At 37.6% G+C, this 23,866-nt stretch overlaps 1 protein-coding gene across 6 annotated transcripts in view; it reads right to left on the reverse strand.

Annotated features, from left to right (window-relative positions):
* The window catches only part of ryr3 (ryanodine receptor 3), a 90,881-nt gene that overhangs the window by 24,743 nt on the left and 42,272 nt on the right, over window positions 1-23,866 (reverse strand). For all 6 annotated transcript variants that reach the window (XM_058757102.1, XM_058757103.1, XM_058757104.1 and 3 more), the window contains 32 exons: window positions 23,632-23,736; window positions 22,153-22,256; window positions 21,739-21,822; window positions 21,482-21,641; window positions 21,170-21,314; window positions 20,833-21,035; window positions 20,421-20,595; window positions 19,961-20,169; window positions 19,643-19,870; window positions 19,373-19,533; window positions 19,072-19,231; window positions 15,741-15,827; window positions 15,429-15,655; window positions 14,443-15,262; window positions 11,650-11,850; window positions 10,641-10,743; window positions 10,144-10,278; window positions 8,506-8,779; window positions 8,113-8,227; window positions 7,098-7,230; window positions 5,361-5,464; window positions 4,963-5,098; window positions 4,653-4,836; window positions 4,400-4,508; window positions 4,150-4,270; window positions 3,785-3,954; window positions 3,233-3,453; window positions 2,978-3,068; window positions 1,365-1,505; window positions 386-549; window positions 211-289; window positions 25-114 (listed from right to left, as the gene is read on the reverse strand). In XM_058757102.1, the coding sequence (XP_058613085.1) occupies window positions 25-114; window positions 211-289; window positions 386-549; window positions 1,365-1,505; window positions 2,978-3,068; window positions 3,233-3,453; window positions 3,785-3,954; window positions 4,150-4,270; window positions 4,400-4,508; window positions 4,653-4,836; window positions 4,963-5,098; window positions 5,361-5,464; window positions 7,098-7,230; window positions 8,113-8,227; window positions 8,506-8,779; window positions 10,144-10,278; window positions 10,641-10,743; window positions 11,650-11,850; window positions 14,443-15,262; window positions 15,429-15,655; window positions 15,741-15,827; window positions 19,072-19,231; window positions 19,373-19,533; window positions 19,643-19,870; window positions 19,961-20,169; window positions 20,421-20,595; window positions 20,833-21,035; window positions 21,170-21,314; window positions 21,482-21,641; window positions 21,739-21,822; window positions 22,153-22,256; window positions 23,632-23,736 (5,439 nt within the window). The remainder of the gene's footprint in view (window positions 1-24; window positions 115-210; window positions 290-385; window positions 550-1,364; window positions 1,506-2,977; window positions 3,069-3,232; window positions 3,454-3,784; window positions 3,955-4,149; window positions 4,271-4,399; window positions 4,509-4,652; window positions 4,837-4,962; window positions 5,099-5,360; window positions 5,465-7,097; window positions 7,231-8,112; window positions 8,228-8,505; window positions 8,780-10,143; window positions 10,279-10,640; window positions 10,744-11,649; window positions 11,851-14,442; window positions 15,263-15,428; window positions 15,656-15,740; window positions 15,828-19,071; window positions 19,232-19,372; window positions 19,534-19,642; window positions 19,871-19,960; window positions 20,170-20,420; window positions 20,596-20,832; window positions 21,036-21,169; window positions 21,315-21,481; window positions 21,642-21,738; window positions 21,823-22,152; window positions 22,257-23,631; window positions 23,737-23,866) is intronic.

Here is a 23,866-nt window from a genome sequence, read left to right on the forward strand (position 1 = left end):
ATGTAATTTGCTTTTTATGTGTACCTTTTCACTCAGTGCTTTGTACGGTTTCAGAAGTGGATGAGTTTTAGCTTTGTCATGTACTTTATCTCCCGCAGTCCAGCCGAGAGCGATCTATCACCATACAAGATAAAACAAGCAGTCATGCTTTGTCTAATTCAACAGAAGAATAGATCAAGATTAATGGGATGAGTTTTAACAATGTCCAACCTTCTCAGAGAACCATTTCTCATGGGAATGCTCAGCAAACTTGCTTGCAACGTAATCTAGTTTTTCAGGCAGCGAGATGCTGAAAGACAAACAGTATATCGTGAAGTCCACTGAAGGGTCAAATGAAAGGATTTCTACATGCAGTTTCAGTGGCCAGTGTTTCAATGGTACTTACTTTGCAGTGTTAATAGGCTGGGGGTCAAAGTTGCCTTGTGCATCCACAGAGACCTGCTTAACTAATGCGGAACCTGAGCTGGAGTCAACATAATCAGGTGGTATGGCACCAGCTATGGCACTCAGACATGGCATGGCCATTTTGAAAAGCTCTGCGTCAAATTTCTGTAAAACAGACAATGGAGTCAATGAGCAAAGTTTTATCAAATCTTTCTGGACTAACAAAATAAATGAAATAATTTTACATTTTATAGTGGTGCTTTCAGTTTGGTGTTTTAATTATTTAATTATAGTATTAGTTATATATTTTTCATTTAAATAAAAATAAAGTTAATTATATAAAAATAATTGGATTATTAATAAACAGAATGAATCATTCACTATTAATCAAACATTATTACTATAGTAAGGGATTTTCCTACCATTCTCAAAAGCTTTTTTTTTTAAATACATTTACACAGCAACTTAAAAACATAAAACACTGAAAGTAAGTAAGACCAGATGCTATGACCACAGAACTGCACCTAGTCTATTCAATTTATTTTTGTGTCACGACAATATCATTTAATAATATAGTTTTTGAATGATCCTAATTTGTGGGCATTTTGCAGCAAATATTGAAATTTACACATTTAATCTCTGTCGACCCTTTGTGTCGTTCTAAACCTGTATGACTTCCTTTTTTCTGTGGAACACAACAGAAGATATTTTGAAAATTGTTGGTAACCAAACAAATTTGGTGACCATTGATGTATGCACGAAAAAAGAGCAATGTCTAAAAAGATCTTCTTTTATGTTCCACAGAAGAAAGAAAGTCATACAGGTTTGAAATGGCATGAGGGTGAGTAAACAAAGACAAAAAATTACATTTTTGAGTGAACCAGAGTAACCAGTTTTATTTATTGCCATAAAAAGAAATTCATTTGAATACATTGTTTGCTTAACTGACAGCCCAGATTTATACGAAAGCATGTTTGTACCTTTTGAGAAAGAGCATCAAAAAGTCCCCAGAAGAGTTTCTTGGTGAGGTGGAGTTCCTCCTCTGATGCCATTCCATAGCTGCCCAGGCCTGTTGGCAGACAGTAGTACTTCCAGTTCTGCTCATAGTGATTGGTCAACAGCTGCAAGGGTAAACAGAAATGTGGATTACACTGTCAACATTCAGAATACTTTAAATTATACTATTCAGACAGATTAAGTTAAAATATCCCTCATTATCTAGAATAATAATTGATTTTATACTTGGATTTGGCTTTTTTTTTTGGTTCACATGTCTGAAACATAATTTAAAGGTGTGTGTTCTTCTGCCAAGCCCTCTTCTGATAACCCTGTCCTATGGTAGGGTGGTTATGATAGGGTGAGACAGCTGCCAGCAGAGAGACAAGGTGCTGAAACTTTGAGAAGATTACAACCTGCTCACACCTGCCTATCAAAGGATCATGGGTGGGAGGATCTGTGGTGACTAATAGTGACAGTTGCATCAGGTAATGTGTAATCCAGATGCTCTGTGTGTGTGCAGGGTGTGTAAAGCTGTCAAAACACATGACAGAAGTTACAACTATGAGGCATGTGACCTTGCTGTGAGACGTACTTTTCACAAAGGATGAAGTGTGCCCTGTTATTGCCGTGCATTTGCACAAGCTGTCTGCGTCGTTTTAGCGCCTGTTTCATAAAAGGAATTTTTGCAAATCATAGGTAACGGTGAAAACAGACTCACAAGATTAATCCTGAAAGCGAATCACATTAAATACATCTTGTGTTTGGATTTGCTTAATCACAATACTCTTCTCCATGATCAACAGAAAATGTAGGCAAACATCTTTTTAATATCGTTAAAAGCACCACAATAATTGCACCAAGAAAATAGTGCTGAGTTTGGTGAACAAGTTCGAATTTCCATAGTAATTTACACAGAAATATGTCATGTTGCATTAAAAACAATGACAATGACTATGCACCATTTTACTGCCCAGCTGTTTAGTGAATTTTCGTCTAGAGGCCTTATTAAAATGAATAATGTAACCAAAGAGTAATAAGGAGGAAATGTACACTTCCATTTGGGGTCAGTATATTTTTGGTTTTTGAAATCAATTATTTCTTTTATTTAGCAAGGACGCATTAAATTGAGCAAAAGTGAATGTAAATGTTTCAAAACATATCTATTTGAAATAAATGCTGTTCTTTTGAACTTTCTATTCATCAAAGAATCCTGGAAAACTGTATCAGGGTTTCCACAAAGAAATAAAGAAGCACAAATGTTTTTAAACATTGATAAATAATATAAAAATAATAATAATAAAAAAGAAAATGTTGCTTGAGTATTAAATAAGGATATAATTATTTCTGAAAAAAAGTGGCACTGACGACTTTCAGTTTCAGACTTTTTGGATTTCTGAAGACTTTGCTATCACAGGACATTAAATTAGAAAACAGTTATTTCAAATTGTAATAATATTTCAGTTTTACAGTATTTTTCTTCAAATAAATGCAGCCTTGGTGAACAAAAATGTCTTCTTACAAAAATATACAAAAATCTTACCAACCCAAACTATTGAATAGTAGCGTACTTATATTTACTGTTTACTAAACTCACCTTAATGGGCATCTTACAGTACTCTGTAAGCTGTGGAACATCAAACACGAGACGACGTACAAGTTGCTGTAGCATTGATGGCCTCAGATTCCTAAAGAAAGTATAAATAACATCAGATGATACCTAACCTACATTCCAATAAATTCTAATTAAGAAATAATATGGTAGTCTATAGTATGAAAATGCCATTTTAATTTCCCTGAGCTGTGGAAACCATCCCAGCCACTCCGCTAAAGGTTTTCAAGAGGTTCTTACATGCAGATGGCCAGTAGACATTCATCAATAGCATCTCTCTGGGCCTTGGTGAGTGATCGGCCCTTTGAGAGGCGATAGATGGTATGCAGCGTAGAGTCAACGAGCGTTGCATAGTGCTCAGTGTGAGCGAACAGGTAAGCACAGCGGGTCAACAGAGGAAGCACTGCGGATCCAATGTAGCGGTTCATGGCCAGGGCTGTCTCTGTGGTCCTGAGCACCTCCTGATGGATGCAAAAATAACATGAAAAACAAATGATCATGTAAATGAGTTGAATGTTTACATTGATTAAATGTGAATAAATAAATAATACAACATTTAATTAAAAAAAATAAAATAAATGTAATAATACAAAACCACAAAATACACTCTTAATTTGTAGCTAAATTAAATGGCTTCTTTTCAATATTCAAACACTATCCACTTTTTGCCTCTGCTGAATCACCATATTAAATGGTTGGCATCACATGAACCTCTTAGGCTTTTTCACACAAAGCATGATAAATTTATGTCTGCGACTTTTCTCTTTTTTTTGCACTGCGAAGCACCCTTACCGAGTCCAGGGAGGCTGATGCTCGCAGGTCTGGCAGGAAGCCCACCTCCAGTAGGTGCATCAAGAAGCTCTGGTCGTCAATACCATAGACACGGTCCAGGAAAAGCACCATGGGTGCCTTGTGCTCCGGACAGAAGCTGGCATTCATATCTGGCTCCGTCACAGTGCCATCTAAGCAACGAGAGAGTTAAAACAAAAAGACATTAGGATTATAATGACTGCGGAACAAGTAGCACAGATAATGAGACACGTAGGGATGAAGATGACATTGAAAGAGTAATAGCGTCAATCAATCTTAGGCACATAATGAGTTTCAGAGATTATGTCTTCAGACCCTTTCAAAGGCATCTAGTGACATGTACAAACCTTTATTGACGACCGGCATTTTGAGTGGAATACTGATAATTCCCACCAAATCTTTAGTGGGAACTAAGGAACGGAGGATAGCACGGATACGCAGTGCTTCACCTTTGCCTTTGTTTATAAGCTGCAAAACAGCATCGGTATAATATTAAAGTGAAGCCATGTACAGTGTAACAGCACTATAGTGAAGGAAACTGTGGGTTTTGCCCCTAGCTTGGTAAATCAATAAAATGTGGCAGAAATGAGCACTCACATGCATCTCAGGTGCACAGCGGCCCAGAAGATCAATAAGGGCTGAGTAGAAAGACATAATAGAGTTGCCCATGTGGGCGACCTCCTCCTCCTCTTCATCCTCTCCAACACTGTCAAAACAAAGAGTGAACATGCTTATTTTAAGTCATGCTTGCTCATTCCTGAGGTCAAAGCGTGGGGTGGTAGGATATCTTCAACACCTAATATAAAATGGCAAATAATGTAGATTTGAGGGAACAATTCAACAGTCTTACATGGGTGCAGCCCCCTCGGGTAAGTTAGGCAGGTCTAAAGCAGGATCTTCTGAGATCTTGATGGCTTCCTTCATAGCAGCGAGTAAACCTTGCCCTCCCTCTCCTCTGAGAGCAGGTCCAAAGCACTCCGGACGCCTGATCAAAAGCTTCACCACTACATTAGCGTTCTCTTCAACACTTTCACCTGAAATGACCAGAAGACACACACATGCACACACACCATTAAAAACGTAATGTGTACATAATGATACAAATCCTTTTCCAAGACACAAAACAATGAAAACTCATCTTTGTGGTAAAATGGACTAACCATTGACAAAGACAGCAAACCGTAGGAAGGATAAATAGCGTTCTCCTTCTATTGGGTTCCAGCCAATGTCTGGGTATCCCCTGGCAATGAGCATCGGGCAGTTCTGTAAGCCACAGCCTGCCAGATATGTCACCACCTGAAAACACACATGGACAGAATCCAAAATGAAACTAATGACACTAAAGATTGGCTTAGCCAAATTTATTTGGCAACCATTCAGCCAGTATCTTTATTTGGCAGTGTAACACAATTCATCAATTACAATAGCTTGATTCACGTTGTTTTTTAATCCGATGATGCTCTACTAAAAACTCAGTGACTGCCAAAGCTTTTCTACCTCAATGGTAAATATTCCATCAAAATTTATTTTGTGTGTCTAAACTGTTTTTTTTTTTTACCTTCTCAAGATCAGGTTCCTCGAGTGCCAGAGCTAAACTGTTGTTGTCCATCACAGAAGAAGCAGCCACATCTAAAGGTGTGGAGCCTCTCATGGCTGGGCATGCTAGAGAAATAGGAAAACAAGATCATTTCCATATGGCCATTAGGGATAGAAGATTTTGAATAAGACAAAATCACCAACAGATGGCAGTCTTTCCTTTTTTTCCAGCTAGGTTCCCCAACCTCTTTTCCATGTTATTATAATATGCTATGCTATAAACATATATAAATAGTAATTTTCAGCTTAGGAATTATAAAGAGTTATAATCTTTTTCACTGTATGTATATAATTTCTATTAATTATTGTTTACAACCATACATTTTGGCATATTTGGATGGATTTCTGATTACAACCTAGTTCTGCTGCTTTACAAATACCAATCATTGAGCTAGTATTAATAAAAAATGTAATAACTAACACTGTAGCTGCATAACACTATCCATGCAACATGAAGAAATATTAACATAAAATTGTACATCTGTGGATGTACATTTTCATCTGATCTGATCAGTCCTGTCATTGATCTAGGGGTGATAAGGCCTATAAAGGGGTGAGTGGGCTCTCAGCTGCTCATTAATGTGCTGTTATAGGAAACAACTCCTGCAGAGTCAGGTGCTCTCGGCTGCACAAGCTATTATTCACAGTCAAAACAGCGCACTGTGCAGGGTTGCCAGATCTCTCTCAAAAAACAAGCAATCTGGTTTTATGCAACAAGCCTGAATTAAATGACTTTCCTGACCAATACAACCAACAGTTTTGGGAAGTGTTTATGGATTAAGGATAAGGAAGATTAATGGATTTTTTTAAAGAAAGGATGTATTAAATTGATTTAGAGTGACATTTACAATGTCATAAAAGATTTCTATTATTTTTTTTTTTACTTGAACAGCAAATCTGCATATTAGAATGATTTCTGAAGGAGCATGTGAATGGAGTAATAACTGCTTGAAAATTCAGCTTTGCAATCTCAGGAATACATTTCATTTTAAACTATATTAAAATAGGGGAAAAAAGCCATTTTCAACTTTAGCAAAATGTTTACAATATTACTGTTTTACTGTACATTCGTATTAAAAAATGCAGCCTCTGTGAGCATATAAAATTACAAATATTTTATCGATCCCAAACTTTTGAATGAAAAATCCTAAATCTCTCATGCATAAATGCATGCCTCTGGGGAAAGCAAAATGTGTGCTTTTGAACACTGAATTATTGGAATGGGTGAGAGGCTGGGAAAGGATAAAAATATGAGGTAAGGACAAACAAACTACAGCAATTAATAATAATTCACAAGAGTGTGGTGTCACAAGAGTGCAAACAGCAGGTGGGGATATTTCATAACTGCTATTAGAGACCTTTATTGTGCTCCGGAGACCAAACACAAGGGTGTAACTACTCAATTTGTATGGGGAATGTAACACAACATTTGCCACTCCCCTTTGAGTTGCTGTCCTTTGCAGTGTGTGTGTGGCATATCTCATTTTGTGCCCACAGCTAGCATTTGCAAGCTCAAATACGTGACTGGTTGTAAAATAAGCCCAAAAGGACTATGAAAAAAACAACCTGCCCACAGTCACTTTAATAAGTGGACATGGCAACACAGACACTGTGATTCAGCCCTGCCTGACCTGCATCCCTGAAGAACTGTGTGTGTGTGTGTGTGTGTGTGTGTGTGTGTGTGTGTGTGTGTGATTACCCAGTCCCACACTGCTGTTCTCCAGGAGGTAGCTCAGGTGGTCAAACATAGCCTTCTGGTTCTGACGGCTGATGCGACAGAAGTAGCACAGGAAGCGACAACAGCTGGCCACCATCTTGGGGAAGGCAATCTCCTGAGAGTTAAAAACAGCATTCATTTCACCTCTGCACAGACGGAGATCGTTTCCTTCACACTTCAAATTAATCTTTCATCTTTTCCGCATGCGTGTCCTCACACGGTGACTAAAAGTGTGTAATGTAACATACTCTAGATATCGAAAGAACCCCCCCAGACAGCTAAACCAGACCGAAATATGAGACGTGTGGTGAATACAAGCAAATATGTTTTGTACTTCGTCTGAGCAAGGAATATGGTCACCCTTAATGTCTGGAACCCACGTCCCTTTGCGTGAGGCCTCTTTAATGAGGCTGCCAAGCAGAAATGAGAGACACTGTGGCAATGTCATATCTGGCATAGTCAGTGGTATTAATTCACATCCCAGACACCCGACAAACCCCAAAAAGGACTGGCATGAGAAGCGACCCATTCCTTCTGTTCTTGTCTTAGCTTTCGCCCTATTGCCACCCCTAATGCATAAGGAGGTATTAAGCTGTTAGACACGAGGCACCGTAGATACTGTATCTTCCCATGTACTGTGTGTTATCCCTCTTGATATCATGTTTAGTTTAAGAAGGCTTGGCTGAAAGGGGTTTGGCCTGGCCTGGACGCACAAGTGTCCACTGAGTCATGGGTTCTTTTTATGATCATAAACAGTATTATCTATACATTTACATTTATGCATTTAGCAGATGCTTATCCAAAGTGACCAACAAGAGAAACAAAAGCAACTTGTGATGATGTCTTTTTCTTTATCATTTGATAAAACGGACAGAAGAATGTGCATCACAACTGAAGTCACACTGTCAGGATATAACAGATTACATAAACTGAACATAATCAGAGCATCCCACACCAGAAAAAGCACCTTTTGTGGCAATATGTCTCAAAAAAGTACCTTATCCTTGCCTCCTCCCAGCACATTGACCATGACCTCCATTACTGTCTCATGCATGCCAAGAACACGCATAAGATTTGGATGCTGGTAAAACACTTTGTTGTTCATGATGTCCCTGAGTGCAAGAATAAGACAAACACTTTATAGGATGTAGCTGTACAATGAAGGGATGCTTTGATATTAAAAATCTGGCTGATGTGATAAGACGATGGTTGATATTAAAATTCTTTACTATTTTGTCTAAATAAATGTAAAATAAAACTGTAAGTGAGTGTGTAAGTGAGCAATCTAAATAGGAGAAATTATGATGCACAAATAAATATTGACCAACAACAATAATCGTATTGTACAGATAAATTTATATCCCTAGTATGTTGGAACATAAAATTTTACCCCAGGCCGTCGATCATGAGCTGGCCCTCCTCTTCCCCCATGCGGACACTAAGTAGTGAACGGATCTGGCCCAAGGAGGCCAGCAGGTTGATCGCGTCTCCTACAGACTTGGCACTGATGGTGTAGCTCTTCCTCAAGGCCCTGAGCAGCTCACCGATGCCATCATACTGCCTTCTCAAAAGGCTGAACATGCTGCGGACCAGTGCCGAGTCTTGGATCTTGCACTCCTGAGCCCAGGTGACCATAGTCTGAGATATCAGCTCCTTCAGGTTGGCTGGAGGAGACAAAAATCAAAAGAGAGTTATTTGCATTGTTTAGGATTCTGCATATTTTGGTTTATTTTCCCCTTAATAATTTTAAATTAGATTTTTTTCTTTGCAATATGAAGCACTGAATACGGATTAATGCTGTAACTGGTGAACTGGTATTGTATTATATTGCATAAAGTATATTCATATTAATAAATGAATAAGGGTGATATGCAGGGTTGCTACTCAAAACTAGCCCAAAATTAGCCCAATTGCATTTCAAGGGGGGTCCCCCGGTAAAAATCGCGATCCGGGGGGTAAAATACATGTTTTTTGGCACGGTTCCCCCGGTAAAATTTGCACTCCAGGGGATAAATATCATGTTATTGGGGTCGCTTTAACCTGCAGACATGAAAAACAACCCGCCGCAACAGTATTAAAGTAGCCCAGTTCCACAGGAAAACCGTGGACTTGGCAACACTGGTGATATGGAACAGTGATTACTAATATTAAATTAAAAATGGCCCATCATGAAGAAGAGATTACAGACCTCTGCTCTAGTCATGTGTTAGGACCATTAGTGTATGTCGTTCCATCTATTAATATTTTCTATTCACAAATTGCCCCTGTGTGCTGTTCTTAGAATAGCTGCTCTAATCACATACTTCTCTCATCTAGAGAGAGTGCAGCACTGGCGCTTTTTATCCAACATCTGCAAATTACATCCATTTTAATATGTACCTGTCTACCCATGGCTGGTAACATGATTTAAGTCTATGCTAATATCCTTGCCATCTTAATACCCTTCTTTCCTGATTTGGAGCTCAGTACTGACTTTCTTTTTATTTCGGAGGGTTTATAAAACAAACACACAGTAGAAATAATGTTTCTGATCATAAGTTGTTTATTATTTACTGAATTTTATTATTATTTAGATATTTAAAATATATAAATTAATATCAATAGTATATGGGTAAAAGAAAGACCTGTCTCTGCAGTTGAATTTTGTTTTTGTTTTTTTTGGTCTAATGTAAATGGTTTTTGACAAGGCACAGCCCTCCTTGCCTCTTGGAAATACCTCTATTTAATACTAACAATTAGGACATGATTTATAGCCTATTTTTTAATAATATTTTAGTACTAATTTTGATCTACTTCTTTGGGAGTGCAGCTAAGCTTTAAACACATTAAGTACAAGTTAAATAATGTATGTTTTGCTTGATAAGTTGCCTAGAAGTATTTTTACTTTAGAAATGTTTGCATAGCTTAGTTTGGATTGTTCTGGCCCTCAGGAGACAGTCTTTGTGACCAGATAAAGCAGAACAAAGGGCATAATGAAACACTAAGAAATAAAAAAACGTTTGAAGAATGTATTTTTGACAAGCCTTACTTGGAGCAGCCTGTTCTTGCTCTGTTGGTTTTTCCTCAGTCTTTTGGGGACGACCTTTAATCATATATACCAGGGACATTAGGCGGCCTTTAAGAGATGTGTCCTGTTCCTCCTCTTCCTCTTCCATAGGGATGCCTGTGTATATACACAAAGATGAAAACTTTATCTTTATCATCATAGATGAAAACTTTATCTGCATCTGATTATTTGTGCTGCAAATGACATTACATGACATCAGGGTTGTGCACCATTCAGAATTGAATTAATGCCTTTAAAACCCCTGAATTTGAATTGTGGTAGAACAGGCTGTAGATTTGTAATTTAAACTTGAATTGAACAAAGTATAATTAATACTGAAAGAAACTGAAAGAAGGTCACAAGAGTATATGAAGTAGAATTTGAAATTGATTTTTTTTTTTCAAAACAGAGTACAGTTACTTGGAGAGTGATAGGGTGAGGATGTCATTAAACAATGGAAATAATGGATAAATATATACCGCAATGTAGTCGCAGGTCATCATGGAAGCTTTGAAGCTCCTCTTGCAGCTCCTCAGGGCAGGTGCAATCATCACCAGCACTGAAGTTCAACAACATGTTTATCTGAAATAAAAAATTAAATGCGGCTTCAGGAAAAAAACATCACTTCACCACAACCAAAACTGAGAAGTAATATAAAATCTTTTTTTAAATATGATGGATCATGAAATATAGATTTCATAACCTTTAACCGAAGTTATGTAACATTCTAATGGAAATCAGCTGTACCTGTAAGAAACCTTTCTGTTGTCCTGGTTACAGTGACAGACCAGTTTATTTCCGACATGAGCTTACGATGCCCACATAAGCTAAACTACAAGGGGTTTTCTCAGTAAATAGATGTGGTGTGCATTTAAAACAGGGTGAACAGTTCTGCCAAGCAGTCCTAAGACGCCAGACTATTTGGCTCGAAAAATAATGGAGTGGGAGCAAAAGATGCATTTTTTAAAATTACTGAAACAGAAGTGTAATTAAAAAAAAGTGCACATGAATAATTCTGGGAAAAGTCCATTCTGACTCAGGCTTGGAGCTGTGCTAAGCACAAATCAAAAGACAATAAGTCAAGACCTTGGCACTGGTTTATTGGTAGACCTGCTGTACATCTTCAGTTAAAAGCTGAAAATCTGTTGTGATGCCAAGGTGTTTGTTTTCTCATTCCAATTCACAAGAATGTAGTTTGCATTCAGAAATTAGTAGTAACATGGCGACAGCAGGTGGAGCATTCCTCTGTCAACAAAATGTGTTAATTTTGTATAATAAAACCATAGATATTTGGAATTATACAACAGGAAAAGTGAACACATTATGATCTGCATGTGCTGAAGACAACGGAGATGGTCTGGCGTCTTTCATTTAAGGTGTTCTTTCGTTCTTTCGTGTCTTTCGTTCAAGTGTCATTAAAGGTCTTCTCTGGACATTCTGAGATCTATGAAGAATAAAGCTTTATGTGGGTCTATGAAGAAGGCTTACCTGCTCTTGGGGAGGTGAGCGGAACTCTCTTGTCTTCTTGGCAGTGACAGCAGCTGACATGTTGAGGGCTTGCATCAACTCATTGTAGCGGAACTTCTGATTGAACTGCAGCTTGGACACAAAATCATCTGAGAAGGCCACTATAGCCTCAATGCGCTGCTTCAGCTCACAGTCACAGAAATAGTGCAGCAGCTCACACATCTGCACAACAAACAAACAATTACACAAAATCTCTAGTAAGAACCCACTTCATTTGAAAGCATATATCTCGGTAAAGTTATTTTAGAGGTACAGTGGAGGTTAAAGGCCGAAAAACTGTTTGGAAATAAAAACTTCCAGGAAAAGCTTTTATAGTTCATATATTTATTCATGCTCACTTGCTGTGGTTAAATGCACAAGAATCATGTGAAGATCTCATGCAAGTGCATTTAACTGACTGGAACAAACAAATTTAGCCAATATTTTGATAAGACAACTGGCTTATTAATCATTATTTTGGATCATAAACCCTTTATTTATAATATTCACTGCACTTAAACACTGTGAATGTCCAAATAAAGGCTAATTCTGGGTGAAGTTATGAGGTAAATTTAATCCATTATCATGAAATTACTGTAACAACGAGATTCTGACTTGTAAAAAGTGTTCACATCCTTGTAGAACTTGTACAGAAGCAGATTCTGCAGTAAAATGTTATTTCTATTTCTATTTAATTAGCCCAATAAATGACTACTGTTAATGTCTTAATAATGGCAAAGTTAATATGAAAGTAGATAGCGTAGAGCTGGATAACTAATGTCTAATCTTCTGCTAAATAAGTTAAATGAATTTTAAAAGTTTATTAATGAAACATAACATTTTGTCTATTGATTATTTGATTATACAGATTCATTTTGGTGTTAATAGTGTTGCCATAGAAATGCATGATTCCAAGACTGAGTATGTGAACAGCTCTTGGCAGTACATTTGGGTTCAGGTCGTCTAGTAATTATGGTAATTACGACAGTCATACTTTTTATTTCTTACTTTGAAAAAAACTTGTCATTGATAGTCATTGATGAGATAAATAATTACATAATACAACACGAATTCCAGAAATGTTGGGACGTTTTTTAAATTTGAATAAAATGAAAACTAAAAGACTTTCAAATCACATGAGCCAATATTTTATTCACAATAGAACATAGATAACATAACAAATGTTTAAACTGAGAAATTTTACAATTTTATGCACAAAATGAGCTCATTTCAAATTTGATGCCTGCTACAGGTCTCAAAATAGTTGGGACGGGGGCATGTTTACCATGGTGTAGCATCTCCTCTTTTTTTCAAAACAGTTTGAAGACGTATGGTCATCGAGGTTATAAGTTTCTGGAGTTTTGGTGTTGGAATTTGATCCCATTCTTGCCTGATATAGGTTTCCAGCTGCTGAAGAGTTCGTGGTCATCTTTGATGTATTTTTAGTTTAATGATGCGCCAAATGTTCTCTATTGGTGAAAGATCTGGACTGCAGGCAGGCCAATTCAGCACCCGAACTACTACGAAGTCATGCTGTTGCACTAGCTGCAGTATGTGGTTTTGCATTGTCCTGCTGAAATAGACGTCGTCTGGAGGGGAGCATATGTTGCTCTAAAACCTTTATATACCTTTCAGCATTCATAGTGCCTTCCAAAACATGCAAGCTGCACATACCGTATGCATTTATGCACCCCCATACCATCAGAGATGCTGGCTTTTGAACTGAATGCTGATGACATGCTGGAAGGTCTCCCTCCTCTTTAGCCCGGAGGACACAGCGTCCGTGATTTCCAACAAGAATGTCAAATTTGGACTCGTCTGACCACAGAACACTTTTCCACTTTGAAACAGTCCATTTTAAATGAGCCTTGGCCCACAGGACACGACAGCGCTTCTGGACCATGTTCACATATGGCTTCCTTTTTGCATGATAGAGCTTTAGTTGGTTAGTTTAGTTGATTGTGTTTACCGACAGTGGTTTCTGGAAGTATTCCTGGGCCCATTTAGTAATGTCAATGACAAAATCATGCCGATGAGTGATGCAGTGTCGTCTGAGGGCCCAAAGACCATGGGCATCCAACAAAGGTCTTCGGCCTTGTCCCTTACGCACAGAGATTTCTCCAGTTTCTCTGAATCTTTTGATGATGTTATGCACTGTAGATGATGAGATTTGCAAAGCCTTTGCAATTTGATGTTGAGGAACGTTGTTTTTAAAGTATTCCACAATCTTTTTACGCACTCTTTCACAGATTCGAGAGCTTCTACCCATCTTTACTTCTGAGAGACTCTGCCTCTCTAAGATATCCCTTTTATAGCTAATCATGTTACAGACCTGATGTTAATTAACCTAATTAGTTGCTAGATGTTTCCCAGCTAAATCTTTTCAAAATGTCTTGCTTTTTCAGCCCTTTGTTGCCCCTGTGCCAACTTTCTTGAGACCTGTAGCAGGCATCAAATTTTAAATGAGCGTGATAAATGGTAAAATTTTACAATTTCTCTGTTTAAACATTTGTTATGATTTCTATGTTCTATAGTGTATAAAGTTTTCATTTTATTAAAATTTAAAAAACATCCCAACATTTCCGGAATTCGGGTTGTAATAAAATAATTACTTTTCTGTCTAAAGTTAAAAAATAGCAAGTCAAGAGCAAGCATACAAGAGCTTGTAAACAACTTTTTTTCAGATTAAAATCTTAACCACAATATGGACCTTAATTGTAAAGTAATATGAATGCAAACAACAGATGATAATGAACAAGATAACAAGTTACTCACCTGCCGTTTGACTGATTCAGGCAAGCTTTTCTCTAGAAGACCTTTGGGGGACTGCTTGGCCTCTTTACTCTCCTCCTCCCCTGCCTCCACAGCCTTCTCTTCATTACTGGCGGCCTCCTCTTTCTCCGCTCCCTGTTCCGCCACTGCCATTTGCTCCTCCTCCTCCTTACCGTCCCCAAACACACTGGGGTCAATGAGAAGCAGGATGGTCCTCACCTCCTCGCTGGTCAACGCCCCCATTATCAGCAGGGTGCCAATCAGCTTGAGAATTGGCACAAACTGATACTCAACGCTTCCGCCCACAGGATCTCGAATGTGGGCGCCTCCGCCCTGCACGGCTTCCGTAAGCATACTGATGGCTTTCTCCTTCAGGATACCCAGAGGGATTTGAGGGCTGAAGAGAGGCTGATCGCGCTTGGGGATAATGAAACATGGAGGGGTGAAGTTGAGGCGAGGGGTAAGTGAAGTGCTCAAGCCTACGCCAGGAAGAGAGTGACGCTTAGAGTCGTCAGGGAAGAGGCGGATGCTCCTTGTCTCATCCGTTACTGGGATTATAAACTCATTGTTCATCATGAGATGGGCCTCTTTGCCAGTCTCCAGGTGAATGCTGATGAGGACATCGTAAAAGCCTTCACGCAGTTGACCAGACAGGTACTGGTTATCAATAGTGTACAGGAGCTGCGATTGGTCAAGATGGCTACAGAGCGCGTGAGCAACGCGGGTGTTTCCCAATGCACAAAGGGCACAGATGAGCTTTAAAGTGTGATAGTGGAACTGCCGTAGATCTTCAATTTCTGATAGTTCCATGATGTCAATACACCTATGGTGTGGCAATCAGGAAATAGGTTAAGATCTTCATTCAAGCCAGCTGGCATTGGAGCCAAATGAGCACTTAAGGGGTTTTATTTCAATGAAAGGTCACATTCCCTGGAATACAAAGTTGCCAGCCATTGCATGTGGAAAACAGTATATGAGTAATGCATCACCTGTTCTCCTCTGGGATATGAACAGCCATCATCTGCAGGGGCTCCAGACACTGCACCACCCAGCCATGCCTCTCACTCACACGGGCCGTCTCCACCGACAGGAAGGTGTTGGGCATTCTGCTCCACAACACAGACACGATTGTCTGCACATCCAGCCGAGGAGGACACTGGGGCTCTGGGTTTCTTTGTAAACTCTTAAAGATGGCTGAAGACAGGGGCATTGCATCCTGTGTGAGGATTGATGCAGACCATGTCAGTGAATTATAATGTGTGAAATGGAGGAACTTGAAAACATTAATAGTACGGACTTACTGGGATTTTTGGAAACTCAAACTGGAAGAGGTTGGGACTTGTGGGTTGAATAAAAACAGCAGGGAAGAGCTTAGTGTTAGGCTCAACCTAAGAGAAGGCAGAAGAAAACATATGAAATCTATTCTGATCAGTTTACTTGCTCTACCAGGACAAGCAAGTGCTGCATATTACTTAGGATTAATGTAAATCCAGACTGCTCAGACATGATATAGCCTTTCAAATATTTGCAAATATTTGATTCAAAATCAGAGCCAGAGGCAAACTAAGATTGTAAAAGCACAGAGATTCATTAAAATGACATTGTGCTAGCCATTACTGGCTCTGTAGAAAGCCTTACTTTCAACCCAAAGTTGGGAATTACATTCCAAATACTTTTCATTTAAATAAAACCCCTTAACATTTAGCCAACTTTTAAAAAGGAAATCAGATTTGAATTTACTTTTAACACAACAAGTGATGGCATATTGGCTGCATCCGAAAAAACATGGGTCCCTACTATACTATACTACTATCCATACTATGTGAAAAGAGTAGTACGATATATGTCCGATATCACAGTATTCATAAAACAGTAGGCAGAAAGTACCCAGCTGACCTTCTACTTCCTGCGAGATTCTGAAGTGCCCAGTGGACACTGCACTATCCCATGAGGCCACAGGAGGCGAGATATGAATGGTAGGTCACATTATAATGACAACACGACAAATGTAGTACATCTAGATTACATTCATAATAAACACATTCATAGAGAACATACTTTTTAAATGGTTGCAAAGTACTTAACCTACTTAAAGAAAATCCGATTTTGGACGCAGCCATTCTGTCACCTATTGGTTTTTGCACCATTACTGTACTGGGGTAGTGCTACAAATTGTGATATCACATTAGTACAAAACAACTGCAAATTAAACAACAAATTGGCTGGGATTGTGCCACCAAAATCCTCATTTGCAATTTTAATAGATGTATTTAAAGTGCTGTCAAACGATTAATCGCGATTAATCGCATCCAAAATAAAAGTTTTTGTTAACATAATATATGAGTGTGTACTGTGTATATTTATTATGTATATATAAATACAAATACACATGCATGTATATATTTTAGAAAAATGTTATGTTTATATATTAAAGGGGTCATATGATGCTTTTTTAAAGATCATTATTTTGTGTATTTGGTGTAACAGAATATGTTGACATGATTTAATGTTCAAAAAACACATTATTTTTCAAATACTGTACATTATTGTAGTTCCTCTATGCCCCGTCTCTCTCAAATGCTTTGTTTTCTACAAAGTTCCTCCTTCTGACAAGCGCAGTCTGCTCTGATTGGCCAACTGTAGCCTGTATCAATTCTAATCAAAGCGCAAAATAAACTACGTGCAAGCAATGTCGTGGTCAATTAAGGCATGAAGTTACCAAAAAGGCAATTAAAGCTGCCTTAAAACTGTGCATGCATGTAATATGCTATACAGTCTATGAGTTACATTAAGAACATGTCTATGAAATGGTTTTCAAAACTGTCCTGGAGCAGCCCAGCACTGTCTCCCTCATCTAACACACCAGATTCAACTCATCAGCTCATTAGTAGAGACTGAAATGGGTCCGACCTGAAATGGGTCAGAAAAGGTCAAGAGAGTTGAGAGAAAATACGATGCGTGTCAGATCTGCGTCACATTCGGCAGCGGCAGCTCTTAAAGAAATAGCAGCCAAAAACAACCTAATAACCAGCTGCTGTGATGTCTGTTCATCAAGAATAAACGAAAAAAGAGGAAATCAATAACTTGTATATAGCTGTAAGTATTTATCTGTATTTAGTTTAGAATTTAGTGTTTGATAACTTTTTTCAATTTCTGTATATTTCTGCTGAGGGGCACAGGTAGCCTAGCTAAATATAACATTTATTATAATGGGTTATGTGAAGATTGTTTTAAGTTCACCTAAATTAGATGTTATTTTTAAAGTCTTGTAAATGTTAAAATTGATAGCTCTTAATTATAATATAATGTTTAAAGGCTATAGTCAATGGTTAAATATTAGGGGAATTATTTTTTATATTGAAATCAGTATTACTTGGTATCAGTGATACTGGCTTCGAGTCATAAAAAAAGATGCCATTAAACAAATATTAAAAATATGTTGTTTGTACAATTTGAAGATTGAATGTGAAATTATTGCAATATAAAAGTATATTTAAAAACTTTAATGTTAGGTGGAATTAATAGCGATTCATTTAAGAAAAAATGTGCAATTAATTAGTTCATTTTTTTTAATCGATCGACAGCACTTATATATACATAATAAATAAACACAGTACACACATATATATTATGTAAACAAAAACTTTTATTTTGGATGCGATTAATCATTTGACAGCACTAATTTAAACTTACCGTATTGTCCCGAATATAAGACGATGTTTTTTTCTTGGAAATACATGTGAAAAAACGCGGTCGTCTTATATTCGGGGTCTAGACTTTTGACATGTCAGTAATACACCCACAACAATAGGTGGCGCCAAAAACGCATATAACGAGTGTGCCATAAAATATGTAATGTAATGTGTGTTGTAAAGTCGTGACTGATGGAACCAAACTTCCTCTGTAAGTGATTTTAAAACATAAGACTATACCCAGATTTGAAGACTACAATAAGATTTCACTTCTACTGATAATAAAATTTTGGTTGGCTACTATGAGATGGATAGCCTAAATGTTCTATAATTCAGATGGGCTACCTGTTATTTCAATGGTATATCAAAAAGTGTATATTTTTCAATGTCATTGTTGGTACATTTTACCAGTATTTACCATACTTTCAAAACAAAAATTAAAATAGGAAAAATATGCAATTTGAAAATAATTTAAGAAAAAAAAAAGTGTTTTACAGAGAGAAAAACAAACAAACAAACAAAAAGAAAAACAAGATTTGGTTTTCAAAAAGCCTTTTTCCAAAAGGTACATCTGGAAAAAGGGGGGTCGTCTTATAATCAGGGTCGCCTTATATTCGGGACAATACGGTAATTTTAATAAGAAAATTTTTACGTTTCTCTAGGATTTAAACTTGAGACGTTTGTCACCACTATACTAAGAAGCATAACAGTATTCTCACTTTATATTTAGGTTATCGTTTTTTGTTTATCACTTATTTTATTATCTCTTCTAGGAAACCTTAGGAGCATTAATAGTCAAATTAAAAATTCTGAAAATATGAACTGAATTGTAGTGAGCTTTCCATTATGACACAGTACTAACAGGCTAAGCCCTGGATGTTAATTACATCTAGCAATGTTGTTGTGTCCTATTTTGTTAAAGGTTAGGAGTTGAGATTACCTGGTATGCAGTAGGCAGTTCTCTACCATTGGCAGTGAATGAGACCAGGCCTGAGACCAGATCTATGGAACAGCCAATCTCCAGATCAGTGTTACTACGGCCTGTGGAGCCGCTGACAACATCCCCAGCGCAGACCATGTAACAATTACCTCTCCTCACACTGATTTAAAGAGATGACAAAAAGATAACAAGATTCAATCAAGAGAAATTTCCAATATGTCTGGGATATATGTTGGAGCAGAGTGAAAATTCTTTTGGGATTCTTTTGGAAGTGTGGACCACTCTTTTGAACTCTTCTGACCTCTCGTGAACACGTCCTCGCTCATCTCCCAGCGTTACAGTGACGGTGCGAACTGTGCTGAGGCTGAATTGCTTGCTGTAGTAGTGGTAGTCTGGTGTAACCCAGCCCACCCAAACGGATGATGGATCTTGTCCAGCAAACACTCTCACAGAGTAGAAGTACTTAAGAATAAAATGAGTACAACAATAAGGTTCTTTTATTATTCTCAATGTATAAGTAAACATTGGTTAGCATTAACAAGGTCAAGTATTAAGAGTTATAGTTTTTTACCTTTGTAATGCTGCCATAATCAATCTTGCCTCCATCATCCTTCTTGGCTCTTTGGTCCTCAGCGATCACCTCATTGATATCAGTGATCTTCCGAGGACCAGAGTGGAACTCAACAGGCATGCTCAGACGACAACAGACCATGTCGTCATTGCTGGTCTGGGTCCCATATGTCTTGTGTGTCACCTTTAGACATGGAGGTGTGTCCACAGTCCCATCAATTCTAGTAACCTAAATACAAAAAAGGGATGCAGTTTAAAGAATCCACCCCAGTATTTTCCAAAAGAGTAAAAGGATATAATTCAAAACATCTATATGTACCTCAATATGGGGGTGGTCCTCTGGTACATTAACAAATGTAGGCAGGCGTTTGCTGAACCACATGGTGACCTCTCGATTCATGTTCACAGCAAAGGGTTCAAAGCCCTCCTGAAGGCCACACATAGTGTAGTACTTAAAAGTACTAGCATCTTTTCCTAAATTCATGCGGCCAATTTGGGAAAGACCCAGGCTGCACACTGGGATGAATCCTATGGTGACAAAAGTCAGTGTTTATCATTTTGTTCAATACATGCTTGAATAAAAATGAGCTGTATAACCCAGTATTTTTTGCATATTTTTGATTTATGCTTGAACAAAACATTTGGTCTGAAATTTGATGACCACGTACTTCACTAAAAAAAAATGAATGCCCTGTTCCTTTCATTCTGATAATATGTGATTTGCCTATATACAATATTTTACATATGCTTTGTGTTTATGATATTTATTGTCTGTTTACCATCTTCAGTTTCAAAGTCAGCAAAGCAGAGCTCAGATCCCTTGTTGGTGATTAAGATCTCTCCATTCAGGGTGAATATCATGGATTTGTCCTCCATATTGATCATGCAGCCCACCACATCTCCTTTAGTCCACGTCCTCCCAAAGAAATGACTGCCCATATGAACCCGGCGGCCCTGGGAGCGATTTTTAGATTAGAACAAAAACAATTATATAATGTATCATCGCTTATCAACTTAAATAATATTAGCAACCATTATTAGGTAATCTTGTGATAGAATGTACAATCTTACAGCATTTAGATTAATCGGAATATACTTCTGTTTTGTTCTATACATTTTGAATGTATTTACTGACTAAAAATACCTTGTACCAGCATAAAACAGACCAATGTAACAGTATCAGATAATCACCCTATAGCCATCAAAGATGAAGGACTGGTCATCTAGTCCCAGTTCCATATCAGGTCTGCATCCGGGCCGTGCCCAGCCCACCCGCATGTCACCTCCAGTGAGTGCCTCAAACTCAAAATACCACTTCCCTGTCTTCACCGCGTAGGTCTTCTCCACACGGAAGAGACGGATGGATTCAATGCCCTCCTTCTCTATGTGAGCAGCTACAGAATGAAAAAATTAGTGAAATCTTAGGAAAGGGAAATGTATGAACAATTAATATAGGCTCTCTCTCTCTCTCTCTCTCTCTATATATATATATAATCACTGACGGTAGAGTAAAACCATTAAAACTCACTCTCCTGATCAGGTGGGTCTATGAAATATCCATATCCAACCAGAGTACGGATGGCCTCTCGAAGACTGTCTCTGTTTGATTTCTTTGTGCGTTCGTCCAATAAAGCATATGGCACCAGCCGTGGATTACGACGGTTTTTCAAATCCTTCGAATAAAATGCAAAAGAGATGATGCTACACAACTTTATGGAAAAAGGTAAGGGTGTTCATTTTCCTGTTTTTACTATAATTCTTAATAGGTCTGTCAATGCCCTTCAGGGAAACGGACAAATCAAATGTCATATCTAATGAATATTGAACAGGACATAGTTACCTGCTGAATACCATAGGTCCATCCTTGTTTAATGCGATCTTTGGCCCAAACATTATGAGCATTTTCAGCCAGTTTATCAACTAGAACCTCTTGACCAGGTGTCAGTTTCACATCAGAAAGGTCCAGTGGTGTAGGTTTATAACCATTTGCCATCATGTAGCTTTAATAAGGAGGATATAAATGAGAAAAGAATTAGGATAGAAAGGGCCAACCATTTTTAAAACAGAAACATTTTTCAATATGTGTGTTGGTTTTACTTCTTGGGGAGTTTCATTTTTTTCAGGTCGTCTTCAGCATTTATATTGACTTGTGCAACATGGCATCCCAAAGCAAGTAGGGTCCTGAAAGAGAATAACTTTCAGAAAACTGAGGAAATGATTAGTAAAACAATCTGGCCAGTATTTTATGAAATATGCAAATCAAAGCGTCAAAGACAAGTAATGCATTACAATATTTATCAAAAGAAATGAATCTGTTCAACACCTCATTGATTTGGTTATTGTGTTTCATTCTAAAATACTGCCAAGTCTAGAGGGTCTATTGGGATGAAATTATTTTTGCAGCCACAGCTTATCAATATTTACTGACATATGTTTAATTACCATAAGCATTTTAATAATAATTGCCTTATCTACAGCCTTTTATATGCAAGTCATTGTGGTAATACTCACTTCAAAGTTTCAGCTGACATTTGCAGGTTATAATTCTTTTCTGTTTCTGGCAGTTTAGTGAAGTCAACAAGACAAGGGTGCTGTCTCTTGTTGTCATCTCGGATCTGAAAAATAGCAAATATTATCAAGTCATCTGTAAATCAGTGTATGAACTGCAATAAATTCTACAGAAGTAAAAAAAAAAATATAGAAGTAAAAATATTCACAGATATGTAATCTTTAATATTATTATTCTGCACTTCTGATTCCAGAAGGCTGATTCCAACTTTTTACACAAGTTGATGTCTGATATACAGTACACTACCATTCAAAAGTTTGAAGAACAGTAAGATTTTTTTAAATCAAATGAATACTTTTAATCAGCAATGATGCATTAAACTGATCAAAGTTGACAGCAAAGACATTTATGTTTTCTAAAAGATTTCAATTTTGAATAAATGCTGTTCTTTTAAACTCTCTAAGAATCCTGAAAAAAAAAACAGTATAAAAAATGATCACAGTTTAAACAAAAATATAAAGCAGCACAACTGTTTTTAGCATTGACATTAATAAGAAATGTTTCTTGAGCACCAAATCCACATATAAGAATGCTTTTCAAATTACATTTTAAAAAGTACATTTTCCTTTAACTGTTTCTTCTTTTAAGCATTTCTACTTAGAACTATTTCTGGACAGTTATTTGATTAATTAGCAAGTGAAATAATTAATCAGTGCAGTGACAGGAATGAATCAGCAAGAGCAGTGGTATGATTTAAGTCAGACACTCCGAAGCTAATACCGCTCTTTAATTTATGACCCATAAAGCTCTTTAGATTGATGTGATGCGAGAGAGAAGGCTAAAGCGTTTAGGATTGAATAATGGTGGCAGAATGAAAGTAGAGTTTTGCTTGCCAAGCTGATCTCGTCCTGTAACCCCACATGCTCACAACAATGCCACCTTGAGCCAGCTAAGTCTTATTAAAATCTGATTAATCAGAGACCAGCTGGGTCTCTGAAATATTTGTTCTTAATAAATGAATTAAGGGAGCACTCAACCATAATTCATTTTTCTGGCAAGCTCTTGGACAGCATGCTGCTCATTATGGTTGTCTTAACTACTGTGATACTGCAAAGCTCTGTCATCAGAGTGCTTTTCCATTGTGCCTGGCAATTTCTGGATTTGCTCTCATGCAGTGATCAGTGGAAGGCATAAAACCGGTTTCCTTTTGCCCTTAATATCTGAAAATAAGATCTGCATCCCCATCTGCTGTGTTGCTGCTTGGCATGCTTAAATATTCATTTAAGATGCAGCCAAGGACTCTCAATTCAGGTTGACATTTTCAATTATCCTCCTCTGGGTTCCTCCAGTAGTTAAAGTCTCACAGCAGAAATTATCCTGATATCAGTGCTTGTGTCATACAGAGATGATCGTGTTTCTGCTGAGAAATTCTGTTCATGCTGTTTAGTATTTTTATAGTGTCCCGTTAAATGTTTTCCTACCTTGCCATACATCCAGCCAAGCTCTATTTTGTTCATGCCCCAGAGTTCATGGATGTTCTCAGCTAACTTGTCCCGCACATTTTCAAGATGTGGAGGCAGGACAATCTGGATCACAAGACAACAAAATAAGAACAACAAATGCAAAACATCAAATGTCATTTAACATCTGAACTGTATAAATCAAATAACTGAAAACTAATTATTAAAAATAGTAAACAACGTAAGAATTATTACT

Source organism: Onychostoma macrolepis, chromosome 20, assembly GCF_012432095.1.
Source record: "Onychostoma macrolepis isolate SWU-2019 chromosome 20, ASM1243209v1, whole genome shotgun sequence".
NCBI classification, from domain to species: Eukaryota; Metazoa; Chordata; class Actinopteri; order Cypriniformes; family Cyprinidae; genus Onychostoma; species Onychostoma macrolepis.